This window comes from Myxine glutinosa, chromosome 9 (genome assembly GCF_964187855.1).
Source record: "Myxine glutinosa chromosome 9, kmMyxGlut1.1, whole genome shotgun sequence".
Taxonomy (NCBI): Eukaryota; Metazoa; Chordata; class Myxini; order Myxiniformes; family Myxinidae; genus Myxine; species Myxine glutinosa.
The window spans coordinates 61111032-61131403 of record NC_136269.1 but is presented as its reverse complement, the minus strand read 5'-3'; the positions used below and the strand labels follow the sequence as shown (position 1 = coordinate 61131403).

At 45.4% G+C, this 20372-nt stretch overlaps 1 protein-coding gene across 5 annotated transcripts in view; it reads left to right on the top strand.

The window, feature by feature from the left end:
- ABCD4 (ATP binding cassette subfamily D member 4) overlaps positions 1-20372 on the top strand; it is a 680822-nt gene that overhangs the window by 597500 nt on the left and 62950 nt on the right. For all 5 annotated transcript variants that reach the window (XM_078784391.1, XM_078784393.1, XM_078784392.1 and 2 more), the window contains 3 exons: positions 1748-1798; positions 5272-5366; positions 12193-12314. In XM_078784391.1, the coding sequence (XP_078640517.1) occupies positions 1748-1798; positions 5272-5366; positions 12193-12314 (268 nt within the window). The remainder of the gene's footprint in view (positions 1-1747; positions 1799-5271; positions 5367-12192; positions 12315-20372) is intronic.

Genomic DNA, 20372 nt, shown 5'->3' with positions numbered 1-20372 from the left:
CAATTGCTATCTTTCAAATTTGTTTCCACCATATTGGATGATTTGACTGTCTTGACGTTGATGCCATTGCTATCACCAAAAATGTGTTTTGTGTGAGTTTGAAAAGGTTTAAAGACGTGTGTCAAGGTTCATAGTTGAGCAATACAATTCCACGGGCTTGAGGAAAAGGCGACGAAGATTCAGTTGAGCATAAATGCAGGACTTTTTGAAGAATAATTACGAGGGGGAATACTTTATCGTAACTTGCGTGACTCCGCGCCCCCTCACCACACGTCTTTTCAGAGGGATAGGCATCTTTGACCATTTTGGTGTCTTTTGGGTCTTCATGGTATTTTGGGTCTTCAGGGCCATTTGGATCTTCAGAGTCTTTTGGTTCCTCTGAGCCTTTAAGGGTGTTTTGGGTCTTTGGGGTGTTTTGGGTCTTCAGGGGTCTTTGGGGTATTTTGGGTCTTCGGTGGCTTCAGGGGCTTTTGGGTCTTAAGGGTCTTTTGTTTACTCTCGGTCTTTAAAGGTCTTTGGGGTATTTTGATTCTTCGGTGTATTTCAGTGTCTTTTGGGTCTAAAGGTTATTTAAGGGTATTTGGAGTCTTCAGGGTCTTTGGGTGTTTTGGGTCCTTGGGGTCTTCAGAGTCTTTGGGGTATTTTGGGTCTTCGGTGTCTTCAGGGGCTTTTGGGTCTTCGGTGTCTTCAGGGGCTTTTGGGTCTTAATGGTCTTTTGTTTACTCTGGTCTTTAAGGATCTTTAGGGTATTTTGATTCTTCTGGGTATTTCAAGGTCTTTTGGGTCTAAAGGTTATTTAAGGGTATTTGGAGTCTTCAGGGTCTTCAGGGTCTTTGGGTGTTTTGGGTCCTTGGGGTCTTCAGAGTCTTTGGGGTCTTCAGAGTCTTTTGGGTTTTTGGTGTCTTCAGGGGCTTTTGGGTCTTAAGGGTATTTTGGTTCCTCTGGGTCTTTAAGGGTCTTTGGGGTATTTAGGGTGTTTTGGGTCCTTTGGGGTGTTTTGGGTCTTTGGGGTATTTTGGATCCTCTGGGGCTTTAAGGGCATTTTGGGTCTTTGGGGTCTTTTGGGTCTTCAGTGGCTTTTGGGTCTTGATGGTCTTTTGGTTCCTCTGGGTCTTTAAGGGTATTGGGTCTTTTGGGTCTTCAGTGTCTTTTGGGTCTTTGGCGCCATTTGTGTCTTCTAGGCCTTTAAGGGGTAATTTGGGTCTTTGGGGTGTTTTGGGTCTTCGGAGTCTTAAGGGTATTTTGGGTCTTCAGGGTCTTTGTGGTCTTCAGGGTGTTTTGGGTCTTCATAGTGTTTTGGGTCTTCATAGTGTTTTGGGTCTTCGGGGTTTTTTGGGTCTTCGGGGTATTTTGGGTCTTTGGGATGTTTTGGGTCTTTGGGGTCTTTTGGGTATTTGAGGTGTTGGTGTTCTTAAGGGTCTTGGGGGACTTAAAGGGTCGTCAAAGGTCTGAGGGGTCTCAGCAGTCTAAACGTAATTAAGAGGGTTAATTAAGAGGGTGATAATTTATTTTAAGAAGAAGAAGAAGACGTTTTAGTCGCATATAAACATACATACAAACCGACATAACCATATGCGTTTGCTCTATTATAATAATATTCGTAATGTTTTGTTGATGAGCAATAAATTACTTTGCCCTACACACATGATATTAATCAGTTGTTTGTTCAAAATGCTTTCATCCTTGTTCAGTTTATTTGTTATGATATGTGAGCTCACCCTAAATCTAGCTCCCAATGGCTCTGCAGGTTCAAGCATATGCAAATCAGAGTACATGCTGAGTCTGTGGCTTTTTACAGGTCAGTGTTTTTTCTTTTTACTTGGACATGACATTCGTAACATCTCACAACTGGTTTAAATTATGTTTGACATGCTACTTCATGTTATCAACAAAGAGAGTGAGGAGGAGTTATATCAGAGAGTGAGGGGAGAGACAGAGGAGGAGGAGAGGAGAGAGAGACAGAGGGGAGGGGGGGGGGGAAGGGGGGGGGGGGGGGAGAGAAAGAGGGGGGGGGGGGGGTGGGTGGGAAAAAAGTTTTCTTCCTATTTACCCCCAATCTTTCCCACACCCATTGTTTGTCCAAGTCTCCCTCTATTTTGTCTTTAAACTCTCTTGTCCTCCCCTCTTTACTGTTGCCTTTGTCCTATTGCATCCTGATTCATTCATTGGTACAGCTCTTCCATGAGCCTTGACTCTGTATACCAAAAAAAACTGTCATAGGTTGGCAACCATTGTGCAGGCTTGCTGGGCCGAATGTTCTCTTTCTGTGTTGAAGTTCCTTCAAAAGGAAATCATGTATGGGGGGGAGGAGGAGGAGACCATGTTGTGAAACCATACATAACATAACCATACCCCCATACCCCATACCCCATACCGAGTTATCCCCCCATATTGTGAAACGTGGTGTCTGTCCCATGCTGTCTTCTGTCTCCCATTTACGGCAGCCACTTCCGGCACTGCGTTTGAAAAGCTCAACATTCACTTTTGAAATGACGGAGAGAACAGGCATGAATAATGTTGTCAAATTTTATTTGGCAAGCAGAATATTTTGCCCTCTTTTTAGACGAATTCAACCTCCACTTCCCGATGTTGCACCATCATTTTGCGGTGGACGATATAAATAGCTCAGTGCTTTAGCTCTGAGTGAAATCAAGAGTGCGACACAGTTAACGTGGAAACCAAGGCCTTCAAAATCATTGGAAACTCCCAGGATGAAGCCGTCTCTGGGCCTGTCAATTTCACATTGCAGAGAGGTCGTTGGTCTGTCTTCTTTTTCTTTTCTTTTCTTTTTTTTGTATACAAGACCGAGGCTCGTGTAAGAGCTAACATCAATCACAAAAAAGAAAAAAAGAAACCGGACACACAAAACATACGATAAAGGGAGCGGGAGACAAGATGGGGAGAGAGAGGGAAGCACACAAGTACAACAGCAGAGAACAGGGACATCGGGAGATCTGTGGGAGGGAGAGGGCTTTGGGGGGTGGGGTGCATGGGAAGGGGGAAGGGTGGGAGAGGTATAAAACACATGGACACTGCTTGGACTTCCAGGAAAGAACTCGGTATTTCAAAAAAGTGGATCTGGGGTGAATTAAAGAGGGTAGAAGAGATCAAGGTTTTGGATGGGGGAAAATACGAGATGGTGGTGAACAGCTGTTTTAAAGACCTGGAGGAAGGAGTGGGATTGAAGAGAGTGAGGGAGTTTGTTCCAGAGGTGGAAGTAAAGAGGAGTGAAGGTGAGCAGAGAGTCTTGATTTTGGCAATTTCAACAGAAGAGCGTTGCTGGTAGATCTTGTGCGACCTGTAGGAATATTTGGGGGACAGAGCACAGATAGAGCTGGGGGAGCTAGGCCAGACAGGAGTTAATAGAAGACAGAAAGACCACCTACCTGCCTGTGGCGAGTGAGTGAAAGGCCCTCACAATCAGCTTCATCGTGGGAGATTCCAATGATTCTGAAAGCTTTGGTTTCAACAACGTGAAGTCGAGCCAGGTGTGAGGCAGGAGCACCAGCCCAGAGGAGAGAGCAGTATACCATTGAGCTGCGGATGAAAGCCTTGTATGTGGTGAGGAGCTCAGGTGTGCCAAGGAAGGACTTCGCACAACGGAGGATGCCCAGTCAGCGACTGGCTTTGGAGGCCAGTTTGGAAATGTGGTTTTCCCAGGAAAGATCATGGCAGATAGTGAGACCCAAAAGCTTCAGTGACAGAACTTCTTGGAGAGGATTGTTGAGAAAGTAGATGCGAGGGTTGTCCAGTCGGTCTTTTCGGAGAGACATAGTAAGAGTGTGAGATTTGTCAGGGTTGAAAGACATGTTCCACTTGTTTGACCAATCTGTGATTTTGTCCAGGGCTGCGGAGAGTGAGGAGGCTGAAGACTGCCGATCTGAGAGATGAGGAATGGAGCGGCAGAGAGTGGAGTCATTAGCAAAGAGATAGAGAGGATTTTCCAGAGAGTCGGAGAGATCATTGATGAAGACCAGAAAAAGCACAGGGCCCAGAAAACTGCCTTGGGGAACTCCAGCTTGAACAGGAAGGGGAGATGAGAGAAATGCATTTAGGGCCACACGTTGACTACGACCAGAGAGGAAGTCCGCAAGCCATGCGTGGAGATTTCCATGGATACCATAGGAGGAGAGTTTGGTGAGCAGAGCGGGGTGCCAGACCATATCGAAGGCACGTGATATGTCAAGGGAGACAGCTCTGATTTCCTGTTTGGCATTGAGGACCCCCATCCATTGTTGAGACAGAAGAAGTATCATGTCCAGAGTAGAGTGACCTGGTCTGAAACCAAATTAATGATCAGAGATCAAGCCATTGGAGAAGAGGAAGGATTTGATATCCAAAGCAATGATGGATTCCATGACTTTGCTGATAATTGGGAGCAGGCTGATTGGTCTGTTGTTGCAAGGATCTGTGTTTGCACCTTTTTTGTGTGAAGCGGTAATGTTGGCTGATTTCAAAACTGATGGCAGATGACCTTGAGCAAAAGAGAGAGTGAAGAGAATGGAGAGAGGATGTGAAAGAGTGGCAGAGCAGGATATTAGGACCCGTGGGCTGATGCCGTCTGGTCCAGTTTCAGAATCAGAGTCAAGGTTTGACAGAAACTTCTCCACCTTGTCAGGAGAGAAGGACACAGAGTCCAGGAGCAGCTGGGTTCGACTGGGTAAGGTGGGTACAGAGAGAGCCGGGTTTGGGACACAAGATTTTGAGGCAAACACAAAGTTGAGGCATTCGGCTTTGTCATGTGCGTTGTCAACTGTGTAGCCATTTGAGCTAAGGGAGGGAATGGAGGGGGAACAAACACCAGAAACCGATTTGACTAGACACCACCAGGATTTGGAGGAAGGAGACAGGTTTGAGAGTTCAGTCTTGAGAGTAGAGAGATGTTGTTTCCTGGCTCTCCTGAGGGTAGACACACACTTTTTCCGAGCTTGGTGGAAGCTACTGAGATTGCCTTCAGTTGGATTGGCCTTCCAAGAGGCAAAGGCAAGTTGTTTCAGGGCAACTGCCTCACCACAAGATTCAGTTTACCATGGACGGGACCACCAATTCGATTCCATTCTACCACCATACCAAGTCTCCCTGTATTTTACCTCAATGCTGCTGCTGGTGTGGCCCCCTCCCATCCCCCACACCCACCTCTTTCGTCTGTTCTTTTCATTCTGTTACGTCCTGATCCATCTGTGTTCCAGCTCCTCCATGAGCCTCAACACCTATTAAAATAAAATCCCCTCCATGGATTGCACAAAGTTGTTCCTTATATTGTTCATGCAGGGCAGGTACCATGGAACATAGAAGCACCAACCGACACCTACAGTGCTTGCTGCAGATGCAGAGGCATGTCGTCAATCGGGAGTTCTGGCTCAAACGTAAGTGGTGAAACGCATTTTCGTTCATTGGAATGCATCATGAGGGCTACTGCCTGCCAAGCAGAACAGACGGTGTGTGTGTGTGTGTGTGTGTGTGTGTGTGTGTGTGTGTGTGTGTGTGTGTGTGTGTGTGTGTGTGTGTGTGTGTGTGTGTGTGTGTGTGTGTGTGTGTGTGTGTGTGTTATCTCCATAATTTGGGTTTAAGAAGGTGTGACAGAGTTCCAAGTCGGAAATTCAGTCATCATCAGTTACGAAACCAGTCAATACATTGTAAATGACTGAAGTTCCTACTTGGACTACAACCTTATTTTGAGAGATGTTCTTAAAATTAAGTTGCGTACAAGGTATTGTAGAATTAGTACCATTTATAGCATCCTTCAGTATGCAACTTTCAGATTGACGTATGAATGCTAAATTATGCCTTACGTGCTGTGTGTGAGACTTACAGTGAGTGACTCACGTCTGCTCGCCACTCACTTTTAACCTGCCATAGCTAGCACGAAATCTGTGATACAATCGTCTTTTATAAACATAATTTTCAGCATTTAGACGAAAGAGTGGCAATTTCAAGATGGTTAACCATAATTGTTCTGTTCCTTAATGCAAAGACATATGTTTTTATTTTTTGTGGTACGGGCTGCAAGATATGAATTAGAGGGGTCAATATATGGTTGAACCCCAAAAAAATTGATACAAAAGGTTTTTCAATGGATTCTGGTACCATTGGCCATGCTAAATAACATACTAAAAATCTAGTAACATCTGACTTCCGGAAAGGGGTCATTTTCAAGATGGCGTCCAAGATGGCCGCCGGGAGCTTAAAATGGCCATATCTCAATTATTATTCAACCGAGAAAGGTGGTTTTGGTGTCCAACCCTAGGTTTTAGGGCCCAAGAAATCCAATTGAATCAATAAAATTACCATCAGTTAATTATTTATTGACAAGTCCAAGATGGCATCCCAAGGTGACATCCTGATCCACTAAAATGGCTCTGTTGAAAAGTAGTCAACCTAGATAGATTTTTTCAGTGTGTATACCTAGGTTTAAGGCACCCAGGAAATCATCAAAATTACTTAAATAAGCACAAAGTAATCAGGTAATCCAGTAAGCCAGGTTTACCAGCCCATTAGGCATTTGTTGTCTTATACAGTTAGTCGCTATTCATCGTCATCCTCCGACTCACCAGCTAATGAACCAAGTGTGTGTTTCAGATTGGAGATAAGAGTGTAATGTGTCTACACCACTGCCACCTGTGACTCCAGTCCAAGTCCAAAGCAAAGTCCAAAGTCCAAAGACAAGATGACGGATGAGACAAGTCCAAAGCTGATGGCAGTTTTAAAGTGTATGACATCAACCGTCAAAAAGAAATCCTCGGACATGACATGTGTTCTCAGTTGATATTCATCCATGCCATGACTGGTTGTGACACGACTTCTCGGATTTTTGGTGTTGGCAAAAAGACTGCTTTCCAGAAGCTTGTAAAAGGAGACCCTGTCCTTCGGTCTTGTACCAACACATTCACCATCCCAAACCAGACCACAGAGGTGATCGATGACCTTGGATGCCGAGTAATGGCTATCCTTTTTGGTGGCAAGTGCAAAGATTCCCTTGCAACAATGCGATATAACACCTTCAGCAAGAAGGTTGTCTCTGCTTTGTCTTTTGTAACACCCGAACATCTGCCCCCAACTGAATCTGCTACCAAACTTCACTGTCGTAGAGCGTACTACCAGATCATGGTGTGGATGGGAAAAGAAGAGGGCATGGATGCCATGAAATGGGGGTGGAGCCTGCAGGATAATCAGTTTGTCCCACTTATGTCAAGAATGAACGCTGCTCCAGACAGTCTCTTGAAGGTCATTCATTGTAACTGCTCCACTGCCTGCAAGACACTCCGCTGCTCTTGTAGACGATATGGACTACCATGTACTACTGCCTGTGGACCGTGCCAACTTGAAGAATGTGACAATCCACATAACAAGTTTCTTCCAGAGGAGTCGGAGGATGACGATGAATAGCGACTAACTGTATAAGACAACAAATGCCTAATGGGCTGGTAAACCTGGCTTACTGGATTACCTGATTACTTTGTGCTTATTTAAGTAATTTTGATGATTTCCTGGGTGCTTTAAACCTAGGTATACACACTGAAAAAATCTCTCTAGGTTGACTACTATTCGACAGAGCCATTTTAGTGGATCAGGATGTCACCTTGGGATGCCATCTTGGACTTGTCAATAAATAATTAACTGATGGTAATTTTATTGATTCAATTGGATTCCTTGGGCCCTAAAACCCAGGGTTAGACACCAAAACCACCTTTCTAGGTTGAATAATAATTGAGATATGGCCATTTTAAGCTCCTGGCGGCCATCTTGGACGCCATCTTGAAAATGACCCCTTTCCGGAAGTCAGATGTTACTAGATTTTTAGTGTGTTATTTAACATGCCCAATGGTACCAGAATCCATTGAAAAACCTTTTGTATCTTTCTTTGGGGTTAGGTGAGTTTTTTTTCGTATATTGACCCTACTAAATGTTTTGGACGAGATGATCAGGAAGTTTTTCAACCTTTAGTAGCGCAGAGGCACACCCCTTTCTCGCAGGTACATTTCCAAGTATTTTCAGCTTCTTTAAAAGCTTGGTGAGCACAGCAGCTTCATGCTACAATCCTTATCTGGCATAATACACATCCCAGCCACCCGATGGACTTCTTTAGCAGGGGTTTCTGCGCATGCGTGCCCAGCAATTTGTGATGGATTAAGTCATTTCAGAAGTCGCATATTGTTGATCTAATGCATCAGAAATAACAAATACGTATTGTTCAATAATTGATTGTGTTACGGCCTTCCGCACACCAAGCCAAACATGTGATCAAACTGGCTTTATTTATGGGTGATAACAATCAGAAATATTTTCATATACAGTCATGTGAAAAAGTAAGTACACCCCATGTAAATTTTTGACGTTTTCAACATATTTCAACATACAGCTCTTTGATCTTCATTTCAACAATATTGATAGATAAAGGTGATATAATATAACAAATATCAGGAAACATTTACATTTTGTAGTCCATTGTATAATTTAAATAAACATAAATGCAAATTTCGCATGTGGAAAAAGTAAGTACACCGCATGAAATGTTTTTTAAAAATCTTTTTAACATATGTGGACATATCAATATTTTATCTTCATTTAAACAATATCTACAGATAAAGGTGATCTTATTGAACAAAAAACAATGATAAATTGACTTTGCAATAATTTATTCCACAAAAAATTGTTGCACAGGATGCACAATTGCATGCACAGCTCGTTTCAAATTCCCCCACAACATATCGATGGGATTTAGATCCGGGCTTTGACTTGGCCATTCCAGAACCCTCCATTTCTTTCTTTTCAGCCATTCCTTGGTGGATTTACTGGTATGTTTAGGGTCATTGTCATGTTGCAAGGTTCACCTTCGGTTGAGCTTCAACTTTCTGACAGATGGCCTCACATTATCCTCAAGCACCCTCTGGTACAATGAAGAATTCATAGTGGATTCTATGATGGTGAGCTGCCCAGGTCCTGATGCAGCAAAGCTGCCCCAAACCATAATATTTCCACCACCATGCTTTACAGTTGGTATCAGGTTCTTGTGGTCAAATGCTCTCTTTGGTTTTCGCCAAACATGTCTTCTGGTACTGTGGCCAAATAGCTCTACCTTTGACTCATCTGTCCAGAGCACATTGTTCCAGAAGTGCTGGTCTTTGCCTAGGTGTTCATTGGCAAACTTTAGTCTTGCCCTGATGTTATTTCTGGACAGCAAAGGTTTCCTCCTGGCACACCTCCCATGGAGATCAAATTTGTGCAGCCTCTTTCTAATGGTAGACTCGTGCACTTTGACATCAACAGTGGCAAGAGCTACCTGTAGGTCCCGTGATGGCATTCTGGGGGTTCTTAGAGACTTCTTTCAGCATTTTACGGTCTGCTCTCGGGCTGAACTTGCTGGGGCGGCCTGGCCTGAACAAGTTGGCAGTTGTTTGGAATCTTCTCCACTTGTAGATGATCTTCCGGACGGGCGAATGATTGATTTCAAATTGTTTGGAGATCTTTTTAAATCCCTTCCCAGACTCGTCGGCATCTATAACCTTTCTGAAGGCCTCAGAGAGCTCTTTGATCTCGGCATGGTGACGCCACACACTTCAACAACAAAGAGCAAACCAAACTAAATGTTTGAGGTTTAAATAAGACAGGTTCCTCCAAGATCCTCTCTAACGATGTTCTAATCATTTGCACCTGAGCTGGTGCACCTGATTCTAATTTTAGGTATTTGAAGTCGTGATAAATTTAGGGATGTATTTACTTTTTCCACATACGAAATTTGCATTTATGTTTATTTAAATTGTACAATGGACTACAAAATGTAAATGTTTCATGATATTTGTTATGTTATATCACCTTTATCTATCAATATTGTTGAAATTAAGATCAAATAGCTGTATGTTGAAATATGTTGAAAAAGTCAAAACTTTACATGGGTTGTACTTAATTTTTCACGTGACTGTACATAAAGAAAGAAAGAGGAAACGAAGAAGGAAGATGGGGAAAAACCAGATAAGGCCAGCACGAGGGTGAAGGAGTAGGCAGCCAGGGAGCTGGAGGGTGCTGCTCGTGTAAAGGACTGTGGCGACCTGATGTAACCACTTGGAAGTCTGCCAGTCCCCAATGGAGGACCTGCTGTCCGATGGTCCGGAAGAGGTCAGAAGAGGAGAGCCCCAGACGTTGAGTATGTGGGCGGCACCGTATCCTCCAGTATCAAACGTAACAGTATCAAACGTAATAGTATAACTCCAGTATCAAAAGAAAAGTCAAACCGTATCAATTATGATTGGCATAATGAGTTATATTGCGCAGGTGCCATGTTAGTTCATTGATCGGGTTCCTATTTCACATCACGCAGGATTTATCGAGACACCGAGTTTTAACAGCTCCGAAGCCATTTGCCTCACAGTCCATGCCTGCATATCTGTTTTAACATAATATTGACTAAAGATGCGTTTGCAACATGCATAAGTTGCATTAAATTCTGGATTATTTATTGCTGGAAAAAAACAGTCTAAATAATCTTAGTATTTTGCTAATTCGTTTGTGCACTTAATCGTATTGGTGCAGTTTTAATATCCATGCTGTCGGCTGCTGGCTTTTAATGAACAAATGAAACAAATTGCTTAATTTCCTCAAACATCCCCAAAGCTGGCTCTCTCTCTCTCTCTCTCTGATTTGCATCTCTAGTCATCATGCTTAATGGTCTGAAAACTATAATAACATGGATCGATCAAGGAGATTCTTAATGCTGTACTAAGAAATAATGAATGTCTTATTGCTCAATGCAGTCTTCTGAACTTAATTTTGTTTATATTATCATTGTCTAAAAATGTACATTCCTCTTTTCCAACTAGCGAATAACTTTCCTTGTCAAACTTTACTGTGGTATGGTGTGCGTATATAACAGCATCCAATAAGTCTTAGTTTCATAACATTCAATAACATATATAATATAAATAATTTTTATCTGGTGCTGGTGGTTCACTCAATGGGAATCATGTGTGATGCAGAATATTTATTAAATAAGTCTTTTCTCAGGTGACAGACTTTTCTCGATTTGACACCCAAACCCACCAATGGATTTATTGTTCTATTAAATAATGTCGAAACAAATATATAATTTAAACGATAACGGTACTCGGTAGAGCACATACCTCCGCCAGGCTGAACAGTTTAAGTTTTGTATCCCACTGATAGGCCGGTTCTGGATTCGGACCTGAACCAAAATCTAATAGGTTTGTTCTTGTCACCTAACCAACTTATCCACTAAGTTTTGTCATAACTCGTCCACAACCTTTTGAGATGTTGTGCTATATATCGTTTTGGCCATATCACTCAATGATGAACAATCATGAAAATTTAAAAAAAAATGGTCATATCCAGATCCGTATTCGGTTCTTCACCAAAATTGAATAAACTCTTCCTTGTCTCACCCCCAACCTATCCACCAAGTTTCGGCCGAATGCTTCCACAACCTTTTGAGATATCGTGCTATATATCGTTTTTTGCCCTATTTCTCAATGGTTAAGAATCACTTCAAAAATTCTCGGATCCAGATCCGTATCCAGATCTACACCAAACTCTAATAATTTCGTCCTTATCACACATTTCGTCCTCTCCACCAAGTTTTGTCCGAATCCGTCCGCAACTTTTTGAAATATTCTGTTCACAAACAGACAGACAGACAGACAGGGGTGAAAACATAACCTCCATCCATCTTCGGTGGCACAGGTAACAAGCACAATCAACTCAACTTGGAAAAAATTAGGTTTTGACCATATTGTGGGTCAACTTTTATGAATCTAATGTAAATAAGTAGTTTAGCTTTAGTACATTTGGTTCCAGTGATGGTGAATTAAATAATGGATTGAATTGTGGAATGTATGCCTACAATTGGGGCAACATGTATTTTTGGACCTGTTTATGTTGGTTTATTAAGCAGGGGGGGGGGGGGGGGGGGGAGAAGTAAATTTTGAAAAACAAAACCCAGAAAGGAGGGGAGGAAAGGGAAGTTAGAAAGGTGATGAGAGTAGAGAGAAAGGAGAAAGGGAGGCGAAAAGTAAAGGGACAGGTGTGAAGGGAGATGTATGAACCATAAGATGATGAGGAGAACATCAGAATATGTTGCCAATTTGCTTATGTAATAGAGATGCAATAATTTTGGTGGCATGTATTGCCATGATGATCTCATGAAAAATATAATGTATTGTACATGTACTCTTGCCTTGCCAGTGTTTGTGAACACATTTGATTACATGGGAAGCATTCTTAGCTACATCGCCATTGCCATTCCAATATTCTCTGGTTTGTACGATGGCCTCAGTGCAGCACAGCTCGGCGCACTGGTTAGCAAGGTGAGTACTGATTGAGCCATGAAATATAGGAATGTCACAGGGTAATATGGAACCTCGAATAATTTTCCAAATGCAAACCTATTCTCGGTTAGATGGACTTAGCGAAATGATCTGTTCAATCAGTGCCATGTTTGTATTGCATGACCAAACCCATGGTTCATTGAAAGTGAGATATGAAAGTACCCAAAGATATCTTCAAGTATTTTTCGAATAACTATTAAGTTGTTGAGGATCCAGTTTTCCGCCGACGCACATTTTGCTTTGTGTGCATCTGAGAATGGCAAATAAGTGAAATATATATATATATATAAATATATGTATGTATATATATATATATATATATATATATATATATATATATACATATATATATATATATATATATATATATATATATATATATATATATATATATATATATATAATATATATATATATATATATATATATATATATATATATATATATATATATATATATATATATATATATATATATATATATATTGTTGCGGATCTCAAACGTCGGCCTTCCCCTTACCAAGGGGGGATTAATCCCCTTGTCTGTTATCTAGCCGATGCGATCCGGGGCTATGACGTTCCTTCCGGACGACGTTAGGTAGGGTCGTAAGCCAAATTCTTATTACCTAATTACTAACGCCGGCCATGAAGCAAGGAAATAATCCCACCCGAACCACGGTTTTGGTGGACACGCCGAGCGATAGCGAGCCGCGATTCGGGCCGTTAACAGGAACTAACCCGATCCAAGCGGTTCCGAATCGTGCCACGTTTACCCAATGGAGAAATCACTAAGATGGTCGAATTAAGAGGAGACGGGAAGAACAAGCAATTTATTACACTTTGTACAATGAAGAAGAAGAAGCAATGTACAGTGGAGAAGAAGAAGAAGAGGAAATGTACAGTGAAGAAGAAGAAGCAGATACACAGGGCAGCCTTATACAGTCTTAACTTATCCCTGGACACGGGCCTGTTCACACTCAGATTCAGAATCACACGGGGGTTGCAGGTGGTTGGGTTGAGGGTCCATAGATGGCATCCACAGCTCGCTCCGGTCCCCGACTCGAACCACGAAGACGATGGTAGACGGCAGGCAAGCTCTCCGCGTGTCGTTGGCGCGGATCAGACAATTATATGGGGGGGATCGGTAGGCTGGTCTAGCGGTTACTTCGCGGCTCACGGCTGCTTACGTAATAGAGATACTAGCGCTTTATACGCGCTTCCAGCAAGCCCAAAGCCAAATCCTCGATGAGTCCTGGCAATCAATCAGGATAACAGCGCCTCTGTCATGCGAGTCCTCCTCGCGATGCAATGCGCTCCCAACAAGTCCTTGTATTATCCTTATCACGCGAGTCCTGATAAACCGCATAAGTCCTCTCGTGCGCATAAGTCCTCTGGAAGGGCTTTGTGAATGCGGTTATATAGCGCCGCCCAGTGAACCCTCTCGAATCTGGTAGACGCGCACTCACCACGCCCTTAGCCATGCCCACTCGAGCCCTGGTTGGTTTGTTGGCTCTTACCGGCTCCGCCCTTGACATCTTCTTGACATGGCCACATCCCCGACCTCGCGCTCCGCCCCCTTTTCCGGCCTTACCTCGTGGCATTTGGGCTGGTTTGAGCATCCTAATGCGAGGGGCAATGGGGTGCAGACTGGATGGGCGCAATGGGGCATGGTGCGCAATGGAGTCGATTGGAGGGTGGGCTACAAAATGAACGGGGCCTACTCTTATTTATTTCTTTTACACAACGCAGGTATCACTATTGGAAATGGCCTTATCTCACATATACTAAGAAATAACTAATGTTCTAAGGTGACCTACGTGTTGCATGTGGACTAACTATGGGGGCAAAACCTTGAACCTTTATTAATCAAATATGTACACTCTCAGAACCGCAACAATATATATAATAATATATATATATATATATATATATATATATATATATATATATATATATATATATGTAGGGAGCTGTAATGCCCCTCCCCCTTTGTATATCCTTGCTGCTTTACCAATTACCAAGTATAACCAATTATATGTTTTGTTTTGACTTGCTACTGTACTCTTTTATGATACTGAGTTCTTTCTACTGCATTGAGGATGTGTAATATCCTAATAAGGAGTTCTCTGCCTGTGTGCTCTGGCCTGCGTGGGCACAATCTCTAGTTCCCCTTTCCAGGCCTTGGAGGCAACTCTTATCTCTCTTTGCCTTTTTCCTGACTTTGCCATTATCTTGCAAGTTGACAGTTTTACGAGTGTCCACTCCCCTTTGTACTTTCCCAAGCCAGCTGCTATACAGAAAGTTGTAAACATGTTGTCACATAATGCTGACCATCTCCTTATCAGAGCTAACCCATGACTGGCCTTGGATGAACTTCCTTTAATTAACTGAACAACAGGATGGGACTATGGTGGGAGGCCCAATGAGCCCATTCTGTCTCTGTGTCTTGTGAGCTAACTCCACCCCTGACTTTCCTTTATATAAAGCAATGTTAATTGAATTATTTCAGAGCATCTTGTTGTACTGTTGGTCATTCCTTGTGAGTTTCAATGCAACTTTGCTGTCCTCAAGCTTGAGTACTCGAGTTCCAATAAATATATCCGTTGCTCCTTTCTTCTGAGTCTTTTGAGTCCCAAGTCCTAAGTCCCAATCCGACAACTGGTGGCAGCGGTGGGATCAGTCTGGGCAGTCCGGGACACGGTCCCAGGCAAGGGAGTGGTGAGAGACCAGCTGGCAATTGATCCGGGTCAGGTGAGCTGTGGTTTTCTTTTGTTTTTTCCTTTTTAGCCCGGGGGTCAGTCCAAATTGTAACCCACTCTCTCTTGCTCGGTCGCCGTACGTTCCGTTCCCTGCTCATACCTGTTCCACGAACCTAAATTTAATTACGGACCGCTTGGGTCCTGGAGCAACTGATTGTTTATGGACTCGTTAGGGTAACGTTACGTAAGGAGAAGTGCCCCACGTTGGGCGCCTGAGGTTAAGGGGTAATAGATCTCTGGGGTGTGAGGGTAAGGATAAGGGCGGCGTCCCGATCCGAGGCCTACCCGGGAGACGTTGGGATTTTAAGTAAGATCAGAACTATTATACGGGCGTAGGACGCCAGGAAAGTGCAGTAAGGGTAGGATAGACGGCTGTGTAGGCGGGCGAGCCTCTCAGGAGAGTAGGTAGCGCGGCCGTACCACGCGAGGCGGGCGAACCTCACGAGTACAAGGCTGCGAGCCTCTCAGAGTTAGGTAGACGGCTGTAAACGCGAGGCGGGCGATCCTCACGAGTACAAGGCTGCGTCGGTAAACTAAATTTTCCTAGGATGGGTAACAGTATGGGTAATAAGACAGTAAAGGCAGGTGAACCGCTTAGACATACCCCAGCATTTTTTATGTTTAAGAGGTATGGCTATGCTGCTGTGAGACCAGGGAAGTCATGGGTTGCATTGACGAAGGATTTAGGAGAACCGTGGCCCGAAGGAGGGTCTTTTGCGCTGGAAAAATTGGACGTGTTGTATGAGACATTAGAAAAGTTCGAACAGGCCACGAAACACTTTTCGCCTGACTATTGGAAAGTCTTTGGCTGGTGGAAGGAAGAAGCGATGAAGCGACACGCAAAGTCGAAACAGGCCAGCTTGGCTGGTGAGGTAACAAAACTCAAGGGTCTGAGGAAACAGGCGAATAAAGAGCAGGATGAAGCGCTTAAGGAAATAGAAAAGCAGGCCAACGCGCGACTGATGCCGCTCGTTGAAAACCCAGACCCCGCGAGAGGGGAGGTAGCGACCAATCTACCCTCCCCAGCCCCAGACCTAAACCCTGTCCCGGGGTTTCAGGCACCACCTATCCTTTCTGCGCCCCCGCTACCACCTCCCTATAACCCCGCTACCATCGCGCCCCAGATACCCCAGAACCACCCGAGCCAGGGAAGGCCGTTTGCACAACTCGGGGCTAACGGAATAGATGACGGGACCGACATCGCAGGGTTCCCGCCACCGATAGGACCGGATGGGTTATACCCCTCACTGGTAGGTTGTAAGGGGAAAAGGACCTCACAAACTACCCCATCGGAATGTCAGGAAATAGAGGAAAGGAAAACATTGTGCCCTGTACAAGTTATCGGAGTTGACGCCCAAGGACAGGGGGTTCGAGAAAGAGTACCATGGAAAGAATCCTCTTTAACTGTAATGCGGGAAAGGATTCAACATTTGCTTATTGAGGATCCGCGGCAGATAGTGCCGACCATGTCGGATTGGTTTATAGCTGGCGAGTGCGACTACCGAGACATAACTCATATGGGAGTATCCGTGCTCCCACCCAAAGTATGGGAAAGGGCTAGACAAAGAGCACACTGGCCGCACGACGACCCAAGGGCGGTGGGTGCTATCCCCCGGATAACACTAGTGCAATGGGACGCACTGAAGCTCCGGCTGCTGGGTGCCATCGAGCATGCGCTGTTGCCAGCAGGAGGTCCGGATTGGGGAAAAATTGGGGCCATAAAACAAAAGACAGGAGAACCAATTGGAGAGTACCGAGAAAGGTTGGAAAAGGCCATTGCGCGCTGGGGAGGACTGGGTCCGATGCAGCTGGGAGGGCTACCCCAACCATTGGTAAATCAATATCTAATCGAGGGGCTTCGGCCGGTGTTAAAGAAACAGGTACAGACCGTCCTCTTCGGCTGGAAGGGAATGACAACCAACGAATTATGCGACAAACTGGAACAATGCCCGGGCTCCTCCCTAGAGGAGAAGAAGGATATTAAGGAGGAAATATTGCAAATGTTTGTCCAGGAGAAACGGGCTCAATTTAACCAAAATAAAAAAGGGGATCAGAGTCAGAACTACATACACGAACAGTGCCAGAAGTGGGGACCTGTTCGAGGTCCAGAGGAACATAGGAGGAGTTGTTATCCTTTTTTCTATAAGGGCCAATTCCCCAACGGAGAGTGGATCCCCAGCGAAAATGAAAACTGCGACGGTTGTACTGAGGAAGATTTTGGACTAATTAATATGAACGAGGTAAAACAGCAATGGACAATACCACCCCCTCTTCCCCTTCCTCCTCAAAACCCTCAAACTTGGAATGTGCAAGGGCCCCCTCCCCAAAATTGGTATCCACCAAGACCCCTTCTCCAAAACCCCGGACCACCCCCCAATAGTGGGATGCAGAACGGACCAAGGGGGAACTGGGCCCCGCCTCGGGGTCCGCCGCAGTGGCAACCAGTGAACCAGTCACTTTGGGGGCCGCCAGAACGTAGGCAGGGCGGAAGGGGAGCTGTAGAGGGACGACCTATGCCCTCCGCACCACCGGTTCCGCAGGAACCGTGCCATTATTGCAAGCAGATGGGACACTGGATACGTGATTGCCCAAAGGCTCGTAAGGGGTTTCAGCCCCAATACAATAGAGGGGCCTATTGACGGGACGCTGGCGAGTCGCCCAAGGAGTGTCCTCTCTTGACCATGACACCGGCAGAGGAACCAACCATGATGTTGGACGTGGAGGGAAGACAATTAGAATTTCTCGTAGATACGGGCGCGACTCGCAGCACAATTAACAAGGGGCAATTGCCCTCTTTGCGCCCTACGGCCAGGAACGTTCAAATACTGGGTGTTTCGGGTTTACCCCAAGCGCTTCCTATTTCGGAGGAAGTGCGAGTAACATGCGGCCCGCTGGAGGCTAAACATGCTTTCTTGATGACCACTACCGCTCCGACGAATTTGCTGGGACGGGATTTATTGTGCCGTTTGGGCTGTCAAATCTCATGTACCGAGGAGGGAGTTTTCGTAGACGTCGCGGAGTCTAAACGCGACTTGTTGATGACGGCACTGGCTCGTCCCGGCCCCACCGCGTATTGGTGGCGCTTGGATCCAGGGGCTTTGTCTGCTTGGACATATATCATAGATAATGTGTGTTTGGACAGTTCAGTGCTGCGAGATTGGATGCAACAGCACCAAATTTCGATAAAGGACTTAAAGGATAATCCACCCCATTGCACTGCGTACTATGATGCAACGGGTGAGGACGAGAACTACCGGGAAAGGGTTAAGGAAAAGCTGGGCGAATGGATGCCTCTACACTTGTCACGGGTATGGATCAGGCGTGAGGGAATAGGAATTGAGGTAGTCCTAACCCCGAGTCAGCATGCGCTGACCCAATACCCCGAAGGAGCGGTCGCCCATGTTACCCTCACTACTGCCAAAGGGTGGCCGCCGGAAAGTGTAGGTTGGATGGTAGGGAGGTTACGAGAAGTTCCCTTACATGGTTATCGGTGTAAGAGGGGCCGCTGGACTTTGAAACAGCTCGAAAACGGTGAAGGGTTCTCAATTGACATTAAGGCAGAACGGAGGGACGGAAAGTTCGAAGAGGCAGAGTTGCCCCCCAAAGGCACCTATGCCATGAGGGCAGTGCTGACGGACCCGGGTGAGTCGGATTACCTCCTAGCGGAGGTGCCAGACAATTTATGGCCCAAAAGCGACGGCGAGGTTGGACGGATGCGAGACGCCAAACCTCTAGTGATAGCAGTGCAGCCGGGGATGCGCTTGCCAAACGTAAAACAGTATAAGCTACGACCTGAGGCCGACGTAGGCATAGCACCAGTGATTCAATCCCTAGTGGAACAGAAGATTATCGTAGAAACTAACAGCCCATGTAATACACCAATTTTGCCAGTTAAAAAGCCGTCAAAGGACAAATGGAGATTTGTACAGGATTTAAGGGAGGTGAACAAGGTGATACAGGGCATACACCCACTAGTTCCAAACGGAGAAACCCTCATGATGTCAATTCCGCCGGACGCAACATACTTCACGGTCATCGACCTTTGTTCTGCGTTTTTCTCTGTGCCCATCGCGCCTGAGTCACAATACTTGTTCGCTTTCACCCATAGGGGGCGCCAGTATACTTGGACAGTACTACCTCAGGGGTTTTCAGATAGCCCCACTCTGTTTTCCCGGGCGCTGCACCGCGACCTGGCGGATGTGGAATTGAAGGGAGGGTCAGTGTTGCTGCAATACGTTGACGATTTGTTGATTTGCTCCGCTTCAAAGGAGGCGTGCAAAATGGATTCTTTGGCCCTATTAAAGGCCTTGGCGGCCAAAGGCCACAAAGTAGGCAGACCAAAACTTCAGTTTGTGCGGCAGGTTGTAACTTACTTGGGACATGCCATTTCGCACGGAAAACGAGAATTGGATGCTGGACGAGTGACCGCTATCACGGAGCTGCCTCGCCCTCGCTCGCAACGGCAAATGCTGCGCTTCCTAGGTATGACGGGATACTGCCGCACTTGGATACTTGATTTTGCGCTGCTGGCTAAACCACTGTACGAGGCGACCAAATCAAATGCCCCGGACCTATTGATATGGACGGATGAATTGAGGCGATGTTTTGACGGGCTGAAACAGGCGCTGGTTACGGCACCGTCATTAGGACTCCCGGATTATGCGAAACCATTTACCCTTTACACTCACGCCGTGGGAGGTTTCGCCCAGTCAGTTTTGACACAGACCCATGGGGATAAGGAGCGGCCGGTGGCCTACTTTAGTAAAAAGTTAGACCCGGTCGAACAAGGGTTTCCGGTGTGCTTGCAAGCCGTGGCAGCGGCCAGGTACGCAGTAGAAAGAACAGCGGACATTGTTATGGGACACCCAGTAACGCTACGGGTACCACATTGCGTCACTTCGCTGCTGTTACAGCAAAGCACACAGCATTTGTCTAACACTAGATTAATGCAATACGAATCCGCACTGATCACTGCAGCCAACATCACGATCGAACGTTGCACGACGCTCAACCCAGCCTCACTGATGCCCACTCCTGAGGAGGGCGAACCTCATGTGTGCACCGACGTTGTGCAGCTAGTCTCCACGGTGCGATCGGATTTAAAGGACAATCCCTTAGAATATCCCGACTGTACATATTATGTCGATGGATCAGCTAGGCGCGCATGGGACGGGTCCCTGTTGTCCGGGTACGCCGTGTGCTCGGATAGCGAAACGGTAGAGAGCGGGCGTCTTCCACCTACATTTTCCGCACAGCAGGCGGAGCTGTGCGCCTTGACC